Here is a 19,095-nt window from a genome sequence, read left to right on the forward strand (position 1 = left end):
CAACTATAGAGTACTGACATCATGTTTTCTTCAAGAGTGAAGTGTCACAGAGATGATTGATGACACACCAGAGACTGAAGAAGAGCAAGAACTTGCTTCTGATCAGCATAGTTTAAGACTGTAATCTGATGCAACATTAATTTAGCAGTATCTATCTTTGCTGGTGCCAGGCAGTTTTGCCTCCCCTAATTTGCCATTGCCAAAGCTTACCACATTCTTGCTAAACACAGAAAATGGTATATAACATGAAGCAAACTCAGAGGCATTCTGGCTTGGTTTTCTTTTCACTGTGATGTGAAATAAAAAAAAACAAAACATAAAACCAGTGCCTTCTAAATGATGATCCTGCAATACATTCCACAAGATACTTTGATTTCCAATATTTTCCTTTGCTGGGGTTAGATATTAAAATAGCAATAAATACTACTACTAAGAACAGCAAATTAATGGTTTTCTAAGAGACATACTGTGAGAGGATGTTCAAGGGTGGATATGTTTAGGAAAGTGTGCAGCCCTCCATGGAGCTGAAACCTCAGTCTTAAACTAACCGATGCTAGGCACTCGCAGCGGCAAAACAGTGAGTGGGAGAAAGGAGTGCAAAGTCTGCTCCAACACACTATTGATTTGCTCTGAAATTATGTGAATTATTACTGTTGAATTCATTATTAGAACTGATGATTTTGTTGGAGTATTAGATGCTGTAAGAAAGCCCTATTAACATAAAATGGATTCTCCATACACTCTTCAAAGCTCCCTCAAATGTGAAATTTCCTCCCTTATTTCATTTGACAGAAAATTACTGCTTCTGTACCAAATTTTTCTTCTGTTTACTGAGGTGGAACCTGAGTCCCAGTCTAGTACAATTAGCAGGAGCACTCTGACTCCTGCCTTTAATGTGAGGTATGAAGCACATTATTAATACTGCTTTTTCTATTTTGAAATCAAATCAATAAACAGATTTTCTTTTGAATATGTTGAATTGCACTCTGGGAGGCATGAAAAACATTTTAAAGAGTAAGTATAATATATATACTGGTTATACTGCATCCCAAAGGCAATATTTGGCTCATATTGGTCAGGAATCAAATAGAGATGATACACTTGTTTTTTTTTGGTAGCAAGATGATGTTTCAAGTTCTTTAATTTTGCTGTGAACGGTGCAGCACAGGGAACCTGCTACCTCTGGTCCAAGTGTCCTGCTCACTCTGAAGCTACAGGCAGATTCTGCCACATGAGTGAGACTGAAGCAGTCACTGCACATTCATGCTGTGCACTGCTCATCGTACTGCCGTGTACCAAACACAGCTGCTTAGTTCATAGATCAGAGAGCCATTTAAGGTGAACCTGAAATCATTCTTCGTGGCAAAATTGAAACCATCTAAAGTCAAGACATGATTTCCGTGGACTCTTTCCTCCAGTCTCCAAAACATGTATCTGTCTTTGCCTTTATTCTCATCAATGAGGAATTTAAAGTCATAGACTCATTACTCTTAAATGTCACTGCCTGTGAAGAATGCAAATAGAGAGGACAAATAGGCTCCATGTTTAAAGCATAAATTCAGAGTCCCTGAACAGATGTGAAGGTTTTTCAGTCTGCCTTTGGGAGCAGGCTTGACAGGGTTTCCTGACAGCTGCCTGTTTTGCTTCACTATTCCTATAACCAACAATTGCACAACTTATATGGATTAATTGAATGGCAAACAGTAACATCCAGATCTGCCATGCTGCTTGAAATACAATATAGCAAAACCAAACGTGACTGCAGTAAGGATCAAAGAGAGAAGATTGTAGGAATAGAGAAGGTGGTTGTCTATGAGAATCAGGGCATCTATACTCTAAGGCATTATAAGGTAAAACTCTTAACATCTTTTCTGCCTTACCTGCAAGCAAAGATGAGCTGGAAGAGGTCAGAGCAATTCACCTGACTCAGACTTCTACCAGACAAAATAGGTCACATTAGCTTCTTCAGCAATTATAAAAGCCTTCTTTAGCTAATGAAGTGGCTAAGATACAGAACAGAAAAGCAAAGCCCTCAGTGGAGAGAACAGAAAAAGTTCAGAAAGCACAGGGGTTTAAAGCTGATGTTTTGAAGCTTAGAGCTGTGCTTCAGGACTTTCCTGTTCTAAGCGGACACAGATTGCCCAGCAAAGGAGAAGAGCATGAGTGTTTATGAACTGGATTTACTCTCTGCAAAGTTTGCTGCCAGCAATAATCTGTCATGAGCAGCAGTATTTTGAAACACTATTGCTGAGTCATGCAGATTTGTGATGATATTAATCTCCATACGACTACACAAGAAGCTGCCAGAAATTCAAAGAACTTATATTTGCAGTATATATTTGTGAAAATAAGCTTTGATAGAACATCCATCCACATTAGTGAAGGAAACAAGTTCTGGGCCTTTTTCCATACATAAAGTTATTTTAACTAACTAACCTTTCAGACTTCCTGTCAGTCTCTGGACTGTGAACTTCCCTGATATTGATACTTTACTGCTTCTTTCTTTCATTTATTTTACCACTTCAAGTAGAAAAAATCTTAAAAGACTGGGAAATGACCTCAAAAATTTGGGATTAAAATTCCTCAGTTTCCTTGGATTCAGTACAGCTGTGGTGCAGTGAGAATATAAGTTAATTTATGGAAGCAGTATTGTCTTGCATCAGATTGAATGTTCTGTACACAGCTGCCTTTTCCAAAGAACACAAATTCCTCACACAAGTGGGGAACACAAAGCACCCTCATCTGAAAAATATTGAGCAGTCCTATCAGCATCTCTCAAGAACTTACTGTTACCTAAAAGGCAGTGACTTCAAGGGACATAAGTTTCTTTCAGTAAACTATACAAATTACTGTCAATATTTTGTACTGAAAGACCTGTGATACTTCTACATGAAGCTAAATCAGTGTTTAACTCCTCATCCTGCCTACATGCTTGGAAATTGTGTCACTCACTTTCACGTTGGTAAACTGCCACTGAATTTATTCCTGCTTTACTGTCTGTGCTGGGACAAGTAGATGGTAAATAAGTAAGATGACCAAATCATGTGCACAACACTCTAGCCATGAGGATATGAGTTTCTAGGACCAGATTTCTGAATAGCAACTCCTGCAGCTTCCCACTGTGGTGGCCATGCATGTTCTACACCTCCAGCCACTTGTACTTCTCTTGACCTCTCCTTGCACAGCCCCATAGATGATCTGCGTGAAGGCTGCCTTTTTAGGTCTTCACACCACACTGAAAGTTACCTTACAAGCAGAGCTCAGCAGGGAGGTTTTTTTCTGAACACTAGAGACAATAACAAAACTAGCTCCACTGTGTCTGTCAGTCAGTCAGTCCCTGGCAGGAACTTAGATATTCATGGACAGTTTCAGATTGCAGATAGGACCATCAAAGGTATAAAGGTAGTGTGAGGTTTTGTGCATAGCATGGATCAGGTAGAAGAATCCCAAGAAAGTCTGCAGTGTAAATTCAGCTGTTATATTTGTTTTTTGACCTAGTCTCCCAAAGTATTTGTCCTAGACAGCCTGCACACACCCACACCACACCCATACCCATATACAAGAATATCAGAGCCTACCACCTAGCAGATCCTACTTCTTGTCCCTTAAGTGAAATGTTGGGCAGCTGGGGGACCTAGGTATGGTCACCACAGTGAAAGGGAGCTGGGAGCAATGCAGGATATGAGGGTATTAAAATTATTGGTGTGGAAAAGAGTGAGGATGCAGTATGAATTTCTGCTGCTTCTAGTGTAGCAGAACTTGTGTTTGGTGCTCAGTACAACCTGAAGGACAGAAGAGTTTGATTCCGGCTGAATCCCTCACCTGTCATTTGTGTTAACAGTATGTGTCTACATCTGTCAACAAATACAGAACTTGTGTTAGCCTCTGGCAGATATGACATAAATCCAGAACCCCTCTGCATGAATTTTCTCAAGCAAACATTTGGGATCACAGAAGTTAGAGAAAGGTCATCCTGCGAGTTCTAGCATGGACACACAATGACATTTAAAAAAAATGTTTCTTACCAACAATCATATGGTTGCAGACATCACAAAAGGTTGGTTTTTTGAAGATGTGCTCCTGGAAGATGTGACTCTTGTTGTTTTCTGGCAGCTGCTGGGCTCTGGTGGGTGAAGATGCCTGGCTCTCAGAGTTGGGGAGCTGCCCAGTGCTTGTGCTCACCTCAGGCATCAAGTCTACTTGCAGTTTCACATCACTATTAGTCCTCTGGAAGAAATTGTCTGCACTTTTACTCCGCAAGCTTTTCGTCTTGAAGGAGAGGGATCGTTTCAGTTTCTGCAGCTGCAACAAATAAGCCAGTTAGTATTTTTTCTACTTGAAAAGCAATGCAAGTCTGCTAGTTTTGGGGTGTGTTTTGGCCAAGTGAACCTGGGAGCTGCTGCCAGACCTTGAGACACCTGAACAATAAAATCGACTTTAGGATTTAACCAGCAATTTCTGAGCAAAGAAGACAGATCCCAACCAGAAAACAACCTAACCCACATATGCTTTGTGATGGACAATAAACTTGATAGCCCTAATGAATGCTTCTATTAGTCTTGATTTGGAGGTATGGTAGCAAAGTAGTATTGCTGAAATTCAGAGAATATATCCTTTGTGTTCAAGCATGAGGGAACTTGTAGCATTATTCACCTTCTAATAGTACTTAAGCAGTCTGTAAAGCCATTACAGAACAGCTGTTAAATGGTGGTACGTGACAAGTGAATTCAGTAAATATATTTGATATCCTTAAATTTCTTTAATTTGGCAGAAACAAAGACTACATGCAGTTTTGGCTAAGAAATTCATCTTTTACATATATATATATTTTAAAGGAAAGAAGGCTTAACAGCAGTAACCGTGTGTTTACCAGGCCAATTGATTGTTAATGCATTAATTAATACTAGTTAATGCACATACACATATATTCTTGTATATTGTATTGTGTGTTGATTGTCAGACTATCAAGAACCACAATGAGGCATTATTAACTTGGATTTGTTAACTCAAGCTCTTTATCTATAAATCGTCTCGTGCCATATCAGTGATACTCTCATCCTTCACCCTCACCCCCAGTTTTATATAAGTCTGAGGAGGCCACTGGGTGAGAAACAGAAACTATAAGGATATCAGCCACAAAAATTTGAGTGTTTGTCAACTCCAACATCCCATAAGTAGAGGCCAGGTAAAAGGAAAGCCAAATCTGCATCTGCTTCATGTTTGCCCTCTCTGAAGTGCAATAACTCTGTATCACCTTTCACTCAGCATTATTCAAACCACTGCAAAATGATTTCAATCGCTGCTGCTATTCTCTGGGCGACTGTGATGTAACAAGTGAAATTTTCCATGCTGCTCAGGCTGTCTGTGGTAACCAGCAGGAATGGTTTATATTAGAAACTGTTTATGTTAGAAGCAATGATTATTTGGAATCATAATTCACACTAATATAAAGGGAAGGAGTTCACATGCTTTCCCAAAAAAGCATAGAACTGGTACGTCACACTGACTTAGCGGCCTCAGAGTACTTGCTCTCCCTAGATTCTGTTCCTGATCCATCCATTTATTTTATGATGTGGCTGACAGCACTCTGGGACAGTCTGGGGAAAAGCCTCTCTTCCACCTTCAGAAACAAGCAGTTTGCTCCTGGACAGAGAGGCACCAGCTTTCTACCCAATGTTTCACAAAAAATCCCTGAGTCAAATAAATGGATAAGGAGCTGCCATTGCCTCCAGTTAACAGCGATTGGGTTTGATACATGAAAACAAACTGCATTCTATATTCTGAGCTGTTCCTCCACAGTGACTTTGGGAGCAGGGAGGCATCAGAACTTGGGGCCCATTGCACACACCCTTCCCTCACCCACAACCCACTCTGGGTTCAGGAAAAGGGCCCTGGATCCGAACAATGGAAATACCTATTTGCAAGAAACTCTCAGTCTCTAAAGGAATGTGAAAAGGAGCAATTATGTAATTAAATGCCAGCTATGAGGTAGGTGCAGTTTATGGTTTCTGATGCTCTTTTGGCTGAAGCCTAAGCCACAGACTGATTGAGCCCAAAACTCACTGTAAACTGCACCATCAGAATGTGAGGTCTTCCCTCTTCTGCCTGGATGTTAAGTTACTGGCTCTTGAAGTCACTGAGGTTATTCAATTCTGAGATTACTTCATCTCCCCAGTGACAGCCAGGAACTCAGCAATAATTCACCTCCTTCTCCTGAAACGTTTCTCACTGAAGTCAGACCTAATTAGTGTAGCAAAACACAGAGAATTACAACACCACAAGGTGACTGAAATGGCATCCATTATTGATTTGCCATCCATTCCTATAGTGCCACAGGAAGCTAATTGAATTTCAAAATGCTGCTCTTGCCAGAGAAGGAAACCTAAGCTGTGCAATACAGTATTTGTTTTATCATGAAACAACTGTCCTGATAGTTTGAACCATGTATGCTGTACATTTAAGAAGCTTTGCATTTATTATCCTTATCCCATTCTCCTGTGCACAGCCATTTACCAGTCAAGGGATCTACCAGCAGCCTTTCCTCTCCCAAGAAGAGAAGCCAAGTTTTCCAAAGAAGAATAATCCAGAATTCAGGCTATACCTGCCCAAATCGTATGCATAAATGCTAAGGTGAGCATGAAACTCTGCATATTCTGTGCATTCCCATCCAGAATGTTCAGAGGACACATATCCAAGAATGATTAGGCAGGCATCTCTGCACAAGTTGGTAGTCCTCTATGATTCTCTGAGAGGTGTCCTGTATTCATACGGTTAAAAAATTCCCAGATGAGATGGGCATCATTGTCATTAGCCAAATATAGATTTCATTTTCATTTGCATTCAGATTGGAAGACAGCTACATGTTTGGCTTGCATTGCATGCCTAAAACACTACTGGAAGTCTGGGACTATTACATCCCAGATAGGCTATATGTGTACAGAAGTGACTCAGAGAAAATGAAGAATATCAGCAACATTTAGCATTTTTGTAGCTAATTACACACTTTTACTGTTCAAAATACTTCTCAGATCAGCATGTTTTATACTCTTCGTGTGTCACTGAGAGTATACAGGGCATACAGGGCCATAGAAGATTGGCATCAGGTTTTAAAATCGGATCCAACTTTCCTTTCTCATATTAGGCTCATGAGAGAATTTGAAATAGGGTAATGGTATGTGATTGTTTACTTAGGAAAAGTTGGCCCAAGTGAGGGCAAGGACTGGTTGTTATACATATCGTACAAACTGTAAAACCATAAAAGCTTAAATAATTTTTAGGCTGCAGTCAAGTGAGCATCACTTCCCTTACTTAAATATCACCATCTCCTCATTTTGAAATCTGCTGCGGATTATCCCTGTTCTTTCATTGCAAGATTTCAAATGTAATTAAATACAGGTATGTAATATATGGCTGATTTTGGTTTGCTGTAAACTGAGTTAATGCACTTGTGATGCCACAGCTCCTAATAGAGCTGCTATAGCATTCACCTGAGGTGGGAATTAAATGTTTCAATACAGAGGAACGTATGCAAATTTTATTATTTGTACTTTCTTTCTGCTGAGTGAATGAGTTCAAAGTTAAACCTTATGAAGAAACTCTACAAAACTTTGGTAAAAAACCCTGCAGCTAGTGTTGTTCTACACTCAATACTTCAGTTCCTCAGTAAAAAATTATGTATTGAGACTGAAACAACCCCTAAACCAAGCACAAAAAGGCTTTAAAAAACATATTTGAAATAAACCTCCTAAGACTTTCACATTTTCTCTACTGTGAGCAAGGCTGCAATTTAGCTTTCATTTAAATAAAAATAACATTCCCAGAAGCACAGAAGGTTTTCTAGACTTGTGGTAGCATCACAAGACTTCACAATGTTGACACTTCAGAAATATGGATCCTTGATATTAAAGCCAGGATGTTCCTGTGATTTGAAATTAGAGTAAGGGAAAAATCTTTGTTTCTAGTTAAAAGCTTTTTATCAGTCACACAGACTCTCTGTGACTGCACATACTAACCCCACAGGCAAGATAGAAATAAGTGAAATAGCTCAACCTCAGAGTTTGATTAACCTTTTTTTCCTGTATCTTGCAGCACAATCTTGATTTTCCTCCAAGTCACTGGATGTTCAACCTTCAGGGGATCAAGAATCAGCACAAGAATCAAGTTATCAGCACTCCTCTGTTCCTGATTCCCCTATATCACAACTCTTTAGCTTCTATAAGCAGAAAACAGGAGGCAGCAAAATAACAGTTATTCAAATTCATTCCCAGTCTTAGGTACATGCCACTGCTTTTGATGTGACTGGGAACATCAGAATGGGCCCCCACCAGAATGCTATTTGATGTAATCGTTGAAAGCACCCAATGATTTGTTACAATTTTCATTTAAGAAGGTCCCATGAAAATCGGAACAATATGAGTGATTTGAGCTGTTTTATAATCCCTAGCTTTGCAATTACAAAGATACGTGTCCACCCTGCAGAGTACTGTATTCAGGGTCCTAAGAGCTCCCTGATATCCAGGAACAATTTTTCCCTTGATTCTCCAGCTTGTCTACATTAGCAGTCAGCAGGGCTTGGTAGAAGCAGATGGGAAGAATGAAGCAGGGGCTGTTGAGGACCCAGCAGGCACACATCAGGTTATTTCCCAATGCGTTGTCTTGTCGCCTTCTTGGTCACTGCTAACAATCCCTGCCAACAGCAGAGGCTCCTGTGCAGAGTGGGGCCAATGGGGAGATTGTTTTTATATATTTCCACTCTTAACTATTTCCCAGGAGAAATGAACAAATGAGCTACGCTTATCAACCCTAATTCCCTGACTGACCATATAACCAATATTTTCAGATATCATCTGAAACCAATCATTTTCAGATATCAGCTGTTTGCTATATTGTTAGTGTGCTAGCAATAAACAACAACAAAAATATTGCTTGTTGTTCACTATCCCTTTCTTTACGCTGGTGTTAACAATATCATTAGATCCACAAAAAGGGATTCATGGTGTTAACAGACTTGGAATGAACCATCAAGCCAGTTTGAATCCTGCAAGTCTTATAAAATGGAGCTATTTTGTTTAGCATGCAGACTAAAAAAAGGCTCTGTTGACAGATTTCACTTTGCTGTGGGACAAACATCCACCTTCTGTAAGGAGCCATTTCTTCGTCCTTGCAGCTTCTTAGAGCAAATTTCCAAATTACTTGACTCCCGTGTTGTTATAAAAGAAGGACTTCAACACACATGGTTCAGATGATGTTGTGTAGATTTGCTAGAGAGAATGTCAGGTACAATGATATTATGAAGAGGGACTCAGACCAAAAGCCTTTCAAATAAGGGAGAGAACAAAGCCTTGATGAATGGCATCTCCTCTACTGAGTACAGTCCATTTTCTGGGTCAAGGAACATTCAATTTGTATTAGCAACTCTCAGAACATACTTGGGTTGTTTACTAGCATTGTTGAAGGACTGGATGTTACCAGGGCGTAAGCTACCCTGGCCGCATTTCTGGGCTCCAGCTAGCTGTGCTGATCCAGAGCCAACAGGGAACCAGCTCAAACAGGAGTGCTTACTTTTTGTGAGCATGAAGGCTAATGATTTTCTTCTTAAAACTGAGAAATATAAAAGCAAGTGATTTTTGAGGACAGATGAGAGTGGGTTTTCTACTGGATTTGAGTTGAAAATGCTCTGCTTTGGCATTTTAATGAGCAAAAATAAGATTATAACATGCCTAAAGGCAGTATGCAATTTCATAAACAATATGTGTGTTTGCCTGCTGATGAGAGAAGTACCATGTCTTATAACATTAGCAAGATAAAAGGATATTTCCAATACTTAAGGGGTTGTATTGTTTATTGGCAAAGCACCCATGATAAAATTTGTGAGCAAAGCTGATTTCTTTTCTACCATCTTCTTTCTAAATAATAAATAGTCAAAATACTTTGCTAGTACAATTAGCTAAACTGACTTCAATTGTAGATGATTTATACAGTCTGAGAATCTGGCCCTATCATGTAGTTGTGTTTGCTCTAGCCAGCTCTCTTGGAAGCTATATCCTTTTAATCCACTACAGACAAAGAGGGAGTATTCATTACTGCAGAATCTGCTACGTATTATATTTGTGTATTTTCCCAAACAGATTGCATAGCTGGCATTAGAACAAATATGTTTGTTATTGTTGTAGAAAGTAAATAATTCTAACTTTCTGCTTGAATATCGCATTGAAATAGTCAAGGAAGAGACAATTTCCATAATACCTGCCAATAACATTATTAGTGATTCAATGGGTACCTACAGCTACTCTGTTTGGCTCTCACAGCTCTGACCATCATCCTCAGATTCTCCTCCCAGTCTTATACTATTTTTTAAATCCACTCACGGATTCTCAAACCTATTTAGGATATAATCCTTTCTAGGCAGGGCTCTTTCTGTGATTTTGTTTCACACATAGAGCCCTAAACTACAATGAAATTCGCTGATTGACATGACAGCGCATAGCAGTAAAAATCCTTGAAAGCGGCTCAGGGTGTGAAAGCATGAAATCTGAAGAGATGCCCAGGTGTCACTGCTCCCACAAATGTCTCTGTGCATTCCATGTCCTCAGCCCTTTCCTGATCTACTGTATCCTTGCCAGCTGTGTGTTTGCATCTCTAGTTAGCAGACCTCTAAAGTATCAAGAGGTCAGCCTGCACATGTAGCCAACCAAGCTGTTTGTTTAGCAGACCTATCCATTCTGTGTGAATCTGGTTTCATTTAAGCAAAGCTAAAATTTCATCTAGCTCTCAACAATTGCTGCTGTAGTTGGTGTGAACTTATCCTACATTTTAAGGTGAGCTGTCTTTTAACAGTGCAAGGAACCGGGATTGGCAAATATGTGAGACAAACGTGAAATAAAATACACATAGTTTAAAGGCCTAAAAGTAGGAAAAGTCTCCTGTGTGATGCAAATCCCTTTATATATCTTCCAAATTCAGCATCACATATGACAGAATAAAGTAATGTAGTCCAGGGGGTGATAGATTTGAGGAAACACAATTTATTAAGTGTATCAATTGCCATCAAATCTCAGGGAAATCCTTTCCTGTCTCTATTATGTTCTGGACTGTCTGCTTAGTCCTAAGGCATAAAAAGACTAAACACTCTATTAGATTTTCTGCAATTGTGACTTACCCAGAGCTCACATTACCTTCCCTGCCAAATTATATTTTCATAATAACTTCAAAAGACTCACAGCCATTTAAACAGTTTAAAACAGCCTGTAAAAGGAGGAAACATAGGCAAGATAAATACTTGTATTAATGAAAATGAAGAAAAATAGAAGGGTTTTTTATCAAAAACTGAGTAAAATCCATACCCGAACTCTCAAATTTTACATCTTACATAATTTTTGCTTATGTGTTTTTGAACAACACTCTTTTGATGTATTCCTTTGATTTCTTTTAATCAAGCTGAATTAAAAAGGGTAATCTAGAAAGAAAAGAGTGCATATTACATTATCTTTATGAGATCTAGTGTCTATCAGTATTTCTTCCAGCTTTCTAACAGGTTCGAATCAAGTTTATTTTTTGTGGGGAAAATGTTTGTAATATCACTCAAGCTTGGTTTGCATTCAGCCTGCTTCTAGCAGAGAATCTACCTCAAGTTTGCAATATTTCGAGATAACAAGTCACAACATCTTTATGAGAATCTGTACTGTAGCTTTCCGAAGTTCATAATCCAATTGACTAAAATCAGATTAAAAGTCCCAAAGTAAAGTCTACTGAGTTCGCTGTGTTGAGCTCAATGATCATCAATTTTCTCTCTTTTGTCAACAAGTGCATAAATCAAAAAGCTTTGCAAATCAAATGAAGGAACACTCTGGTTGTTATCAAACATCGCGGTTGCAAAATATTTAGTCTCTGATCTCCTCTGCTGCCCACCTAACAAAAGATGGGCTGTTTCTGTCAGGAGCAGAGGCAAAGACAATGGATCCTGTATCTAAATCCAGGATTCTACTCTCCCTGCTGCAATATAACTGATCCAACATGGGTGGCACCAACTGCAGGACATCCTTTATAATTCAGGCTATGAAAGGTGTCTGGTGCACACCTCTGTGCAGAGCTTCTGTCTCCCTTTCATGGTCTGACAACTGTCTCTAATTTTTTCTCCTGAAAGCAAAAGAAAAGCTCATGAAGGAAGCAAGAGATGGTTAGGAATAGTACTTCCTTTTTTTTTTGAACCAGCCTGTACTTTCAATTTCAAGACAGGTAGGTGTTTACAACATCTTGTTTTGTACCTTGGGGTTCACCTCAGGCACCTGGTTGCTAAGCAGCCAGTCATCTCCAGACTTTGCCTCTATCAGGATGTTGTTATCTCTTGCCTCTTGATGTAGAAGGCATTTGGACTGCTATCTCTGAGGTCCCTTCTGGGAATCCCATATTTTGCATCTCTTTTTGGATAGCTCTTTTCCATTTCAGCTTCTAAATGGAACACTGATTCCCCTTTGGTAACTCCTGATTCAGTCATTTACTAATCTTTGCCGTGGTGGAAGCGGCACAATGAAATTTGGAGATTAAAAGGCTGGGATTCAGAGTGATGTAAATCCAGGCAGCCCTGCTGAGATGAAAGAAGCTACACTGGTATCTACCTGCTGAGAGTCTTCAAGAATGATAATAATAGGACCTGAGTTTTGCTTCTTTTCTTTCTCATGAATAATCTGGAGCAAATGTGATTGTGAATATAAGATTAATCATCCTTGACTGTATCTTATGTCTGTATCTCTATGAAATGTGCATCTCCACTATTGATCTTATGGCTCAGTATGACACCTTTGGACCCCTAAAAAAACCCAAAACACAACAGTGTTCTGCTAAAAAATGCTAGACTACCGACAGCAATGGTTTCCTCTAATGTATTTTGTCCATTTTATTTACTTTTTTTTTTCTTTTATGTGTGTTAACAGAGCTGTTTTATAATACTTTAAATGGTAATATATCTCTTGAAGCAAATATGGAAATACATCTGGCAGAGAGGCTGATACTAACTGAGGGCAAATTAACATGAACACCACAACCCACATACTGAATTATCACATTTGTGTCATCTTAAAACAAAAAGGAAGTCTGAGATCTACTGGGAGTTGTTATAGTTAATATTCTGTCAGTGTTTCCACTCTTACTTCTGGGGCTCAAAACTTACACTGTTAAAATTGCTTTGCAATGAAAACATGTAAGTGCTCAGCTCTACAACAAAGTTATTGTCACTGGGCCAAATGCTAAGGTCTTCGCATATTGCTAACTCCCACGGACTTCAGCAAGCACGTTTCCTGAGTAAAGGCTCAGGGTCTGGCTGGGTTGTTGGGTTTTTTTGTTTGTTTGCTTAGTTGGTTTTGTTGTTGGTGGTTTTATTTTTAAATTAAACTTTTTAAAAAATATTTTACACTGTGCATTAAATCTAAAGGATTTCTGCATGCAGCATGAAAAAACACCTGGCCACATTTGCCATTCTGTTACCTGGCTGACTTTATCTGACTTTTCAGTTCCCTTCTCTTTTTCTTAAACCATCTTTGTCCTCTTCTCTTCCACAACTAAATAGAGATAGATCCAGGAGACATTATTCTTCTGCTTCTTCTGTCTTTCCTAGACACTTGTATCAATTCATGTTTCTGTGAATAAATTCTGTCCAATTCTTGCTTAGCTACTGTGCTTTAACTTTGAGGTGGTATTACCTTGTTTTTCAGTCAAAGCAAGAACCAGAACACAATGCCAGAATCTGGGTGCTGTATGGTCTATTAAAGTAAAAGAACCCACAAACAGATATTTTGTCTTACTTGATCCCACAGGTTTCTTCGCTCCCTTCTTTGCTGCCTGTTTCCAAACAGAGATTCAGATCCAAATCTTACAACTTGTTTCCATGTTTCCATTTCAAACCCTTCTCAGTGGGAGATGGCATAAGATCTTACTTACGCCTTACAGAATATTAGCAGTGTTTGTTGGTTCCCTTCCAATTTTTCTTTTTCATGGTTCCCTTCCTCTTCTTCTGCATATTTTTTGCAATCTGGTAGCAAATTCTCTGCCTTATATCTTCCTGTTATCCCTCCTGAAGGCTTCTCCTCCATGTCTCATCATGTGAGTACTGCTTCTTGCCAGCCACTGTGGAGGCCAGGGCATTTGGCCTTCCTGGCAATGCCAGTTTAGACACCAAAAGTCTAACAGGATCCACATGGTCCTGATGCACATTGCTGCCCTGACACCACTCTGGCATGAAGTCCTGGATCTTGGGGCAGAGCTGATAGCACAGGAGGAGCAAAGCTAATTAATCCCTCTGGGCTTCTCCATGCTTTACCTGGGTACCCACAGAGCTTCCTTCATCTAGTGTTTTCAGCTCTAAAGTCCTCTAGAAGCTATCACATACATATCAAATGCTGTGTCAACTAAAAGGTTTTTCTACCTCGAAAGACATTTTCCTTGTCATTTGTTCTGCATCCAGTTATCTTACTGTCCCCCATGACAAAGATCTGTTTATTTTCAGATCCAGTCCAGATCTGCTATCTCCTTTCCCATTAAAGCTCTTCTCGAAGTGCAGCTTATGGCATGCATCCATTCCTTTAAACAAATCTACTGTAGCAGCTTTCTAATTTTCAAAAAGCATTTCCAAAAATTTTTGGGAAAATAATGCTTGCAATTCCATTTTCCGAGGAATTCATTACTACTACAGAAGGTTTCCATCTCACTCTGTCTTCTGTCTTTTTGTTATTACTTTTTAGTCATGCCTAGCAATAACTGCATTCAATGTCCTACATAAAGGATATACCAATTCTTCACATGGAAAATCTGTTTAACTTGATGATGATATTGTCATACAGATGACACACAGTTACTTGGCACTGTATGGAGACATTTGAAGGCCTAAACACTTCTTCAAGAAGTTGACAATGTAAATACATATATTTGGAGATGTTAATTAGCAGGAGTTGTTAAGCATGAGATTTATTATCTGTCTTTGACTCCTTTTGCCTCAGGCTAATCCATTTCTTTTATATTTTTTCCTAAACCTCCAAGCTGCTGAACATATCTTTAGCCAGCTACTGTTTCAAGATCAACCCTGCAAAACAAAAACATTTTATTTTTATCCTCACCAGCTGCACAACTTTCCTTCTCAAATTACCTCTATCAAAATTTCAAGATTATAATGACTGAACTGTAAAAATCTGGTTTCATACTGAGATAGCTGATTTTGTGTAAAAAATAGTTACTTGCAGAATACCATAAGTATGAAAGGTAGAGAATTTAAGACCATAACTCTTCCTTAAGGACTACAAATTCTTTCTGAATGTCAAGAATTTTTTTTAAGTTCCTCAAAATTCTCTGAAGTTAAACTGTTGCTAATGAAATCCTGCACACAAACATCTAATAATAGTGATAATGTTTTTGAAAAAAAAGCTTGTAATACTGTCATGATGTTGTGCTCACCTAATAAATGAAGCTTCATAATTTTGGTGTTGCAAGAGAAAAGAGCTGTTGTCATTGACATAAGTTACCAACAGATTTAGTAGGAGTTACTGCTTTGATGGGAAAGTCAGGGATGTTTAACCAGTAAAACCATGAAGCCTTGTCTGAAAATATAATGTCAGTGACTTCAACAGGAACAGCATGTTTCATGGGGCTGCATGAGGGATTCAGGCAGGCAGGAAAGCTGGGACATAGAGGGAAGAAGAAAGGAAAGTCAAGTTAAAAGAAAGAGATTTTTAAAGACTATTAATATGAATCCTATGAAAGAGGGGGATTTCTGTGAAGAGCTTCTCTTTGTCTCATCGATTCTACTGTCAGAGTAGGTGCAATTCTTGATATTAACTGAGTAACACTGACTTATAAGGCATGTGAAATATTACAGCAGAAATACAGTTACTGTCTACTGCTGAACTAAAGAGCAAGTGCAGTGCTAAACTCTGAGATTTATATACATTTTCTCTCATCAGTTATTTTTTTTCTATATATGCAGTAGTGTCTATGAATGTGACTGTGCTGGAGGGATGTCAACCCATGGAAAGGAGATTTTTTTTCCTGCAATTCAGCAGATGGTAGTAAAGATGAAATAATATTACCTCTATTGCTACTTTGGGAATATTGTATTTATTACAGTGTGTTCCCTACAGTGCCAGAAAAAAAAAATAGGCTAGCTTTCTCATCTTGTTTAAAAAACAACTGATGCTTTTTTGACCAGACTGAGTGTCTACTTATGGCCAGCATCTAGTCATAGTTGCATTCTCCTCAGAGGAAAATCACTCTATTAAGATTTTTCATGTAAGGTTTGACTGTCATTTTTTGGACCTTTATGAAATGTTGTTAAGTTTCCTACATTCTAGCAGGATTCAGGTAGGAATATTACAGCTATTGGCATTCGTATTAGCTTTGATAATCTCTAAGGAAAATGTCCGGAGCATTTTTTTTTTGGATGCCAGGCAAGAATTCCTAAAAAAGCCAGTGCTGTTTAAGTGCACAATTGCAGCCTGAGGACGTCTGTGGGAGCCTAAGCTTCTGGGGGATGCATGAGCTCAAAAGCCCCTCACCGGCAGTACACCTGCAAAGGGATCTTCTGAGTTGCATTGGTCCTCAGCTGCCTTCCAGAAAGGAGGGGACAAGATGGGTAAACTAGGAAGAGGGCTTCATTTCTTCTCCATAAGGAGTGTTTTGTATTATCTCATTGCCCAGGTTTTAAATTTGTGTACAGTTTTCTGCATGTACATACAAAGACACAATGAGGTTACATCAAGAGATAAATAGGACTCCACACACAAGGAAAAGACCATGTAAAAACATAAAATGTGAAGAAATTAAATTAAATTGAAGGTATTTGTGCATAAAACAAGTACAGCTTGAGTTTATGTGAAAGGGCAAGTACAAACTGTGGATTTTGCTTTTTTCCCAAGTGTACTTACAGCATGAGTGCCAGCATCCACACAGTGTTTATAAAACGTCTTTTTCCCTAACAGAAGAACCACTATCCACTTTCTTAAAAGGAATCTCTAAACTTGGGAAAGCTTGGAAACATGGAATTTTTTCCTGTAAAGACTCAGAGAGTTTGGTCATGGTTTAAAGCATTTGTGTGAGAATAGGAGCAGAGAGAGAAGAAAAAAACACTGAAAGGCAGAAAGTGAGTGGGTGATGTAGCAAAAAATTAACTGTTTGCCTGGATCTTTAATGGTCAGCAGGATGAAATCCATTTGTCTATACAACTAGCCACAGGAGGTAGATCTAACTGCTGTGCACCTGCCAAAGACTCCTGCGTGCCCATACTTGACGAAACCGGTACATGATTCATTGTGTGGCTACAGTTTATTAGCAGCATTTCACATTTTGAAGCTTGGATAGGCTTACATTTTTCTCTCTTTTTGTCATAGGTGCATAACTTTCCATTATAAGACCATCTGGAAAACAGCAGTTCCACTTAGCAAAAATTTTCAAAGTTTGAATGATTTTGTTCCATGTTGGCATAAAAAAACCTGCAGCTTTTCAGAATGTCTTTGAGAGAGCTGTGGGCAGGAGAGGGAAAGTCAGACAGAAAAACCATGCAGGGGAACAGATGAGTGACCAGTCTTTGTGGGCAAGGTTCAAGACCTTGCTCTGATAGAATCTCAGTGGTGTTCACCTTACTGAAATTTGAGCTTTTAACTCAGCTGTAGCTGCCTACTATGGTAAATGGAAAAAGATTTCCGCTCAGAGAGGCTAATTTAGATCACACAACCCAGGCTTTTCCTCTAAATCACCTTTGATAAAACAGGTTTGGTTTGCGTTCCATTTATAACATAGGGGGATTAAACTACTAACTTACCTGCCAATAGTTGGTCTCTAATTACAGATGAGGCTGTACAATGTAACCTAGGATGCTTTTTAAATTTTTTCTCCTCTTTTTTCTGGAAATTTCACCTGCAATCAGGGAAAGCCCCCTAGCAAAAGGTTACACAATCAAGAAACTGAAAAATTCCTCAAGACCAGATGTTTTGACCTTGAAAAATAACCAGTAAGTTCTTTTTTTAAGCATTCAATAAGCATGCATTTCATTGGAATGCTCATTACCAGAAACGTTTGGCAAATCATTACAAGTCACCTTATGTTTATTTGTAAATTATTCCTTAATTAGATAATTTAAATTAGAAGAGGATGTGAGAAATTATCTAATATCACTTACAAATAATATAAATAAGTACACTAAGAGGCATAACAAAAATTGTATATGCTGAGTCCTTGAGTTAACTGATACTAGCTGGTAAGAGTAGGAGCATTTAAAAAATGTGTATGAGCCTGAAACATCTTAACAACAGGATTCTCAATTTAACTGCACAGAAGTCAGGGACACTGTCAAGTTTACCATGCTGAATTTTGCCTGGAATGTTTTGTTTACTTGTGAGCATAGAGATGCCCAGTCCAAGGCCATTTCTCACCCTCTGTATGCACAAAGGCAATTGAGGCTGGCTCAGGGCTTTTAGACTCTCATTGCAATCTCAAAATATTTTGATTTCGAGAATCACTACCACAGCATTTAAACTGGCAGGGAAAACACTGGTAAATCAAGGATGAATAGTACACCTATACAAGTGATCTTTTAGGAGGTGACTTGCTTGCATCATGCCAGAAATCTGACCCTTGGTCAACAAAAGCCGGTGCCTCCCTCTACTATGCATGAGTAATTTTTGTAAAAAAAAAGAAAAAAAAAGAAGTTAAATACTTGAGGTAATGGCAATGCAAGTCTGTCTCGAAGGTCGTATTTAACAGTATTTGCTATAACAATTTGCTGAACTGCTTTGTCAGGTTGACTTTGTTCTCTCACCTGTAGCTGTGCCTCCAAAGCATACATTTCTTTGTCTTACTCTGATGAATAGGTGAAAAAAAAAATTAAATTCAGATTTTAATAGCTTTGTGAATACCAGTTTATAGTATTTTGCTTCTTTCTTAGTTAAGCTTAATCATCAGTTACTATAGGTCAGCTTCATTTTCCTTTTCTGTTCAGAACACTAGACTGCTAAAATGATCTTTATTAATAATGCAGTGCATGTGTGGCATTTTAATAAAGCTTTTAAATGGCACTCAGAAATGGAACATATTATGTCTGCAGAAAAGAAAAACATTAAA

At 38.6% G+C, this 19,095-nt stretch overlaps 1 protein-coding gene across 1 annotated transcript in view; it reads right to left on the minus strand.

Moving 5' to 3' along the window:
• Positions 1-19,095, minus strand: part of STAC (SH3 and cysteine rich domain) — a 73,495-nt gene that overhangs the window by 45,329 nt on the left and 9,071 nt on the right. The window contains exon 2 of the mRNA XM_085051454.1: positions 4,026-4,302. Within this exon, the coding sequence (XP_084907580.1) occupies positions 4,026-4,302 (277 nt within the window). The remainder of the gene's footprint in view (positions 1-4,025; positions 4,303-19,095) is intronic.

Source organism: Lichenostomus cassidix, chromosome 2 (assembly GCF_008360975.1).
Source record: "Lichenostomus cassidix isolate B80296 chromosome 2, HeHo_3.0, whole genome shotgun sequence".
Lineage (NCBI taxonomy): Eukaryota > Metazoa > Chordata > Aves > Passeriformes > Meliphagidae > Lichenostomus > Lichenostomus cassidix.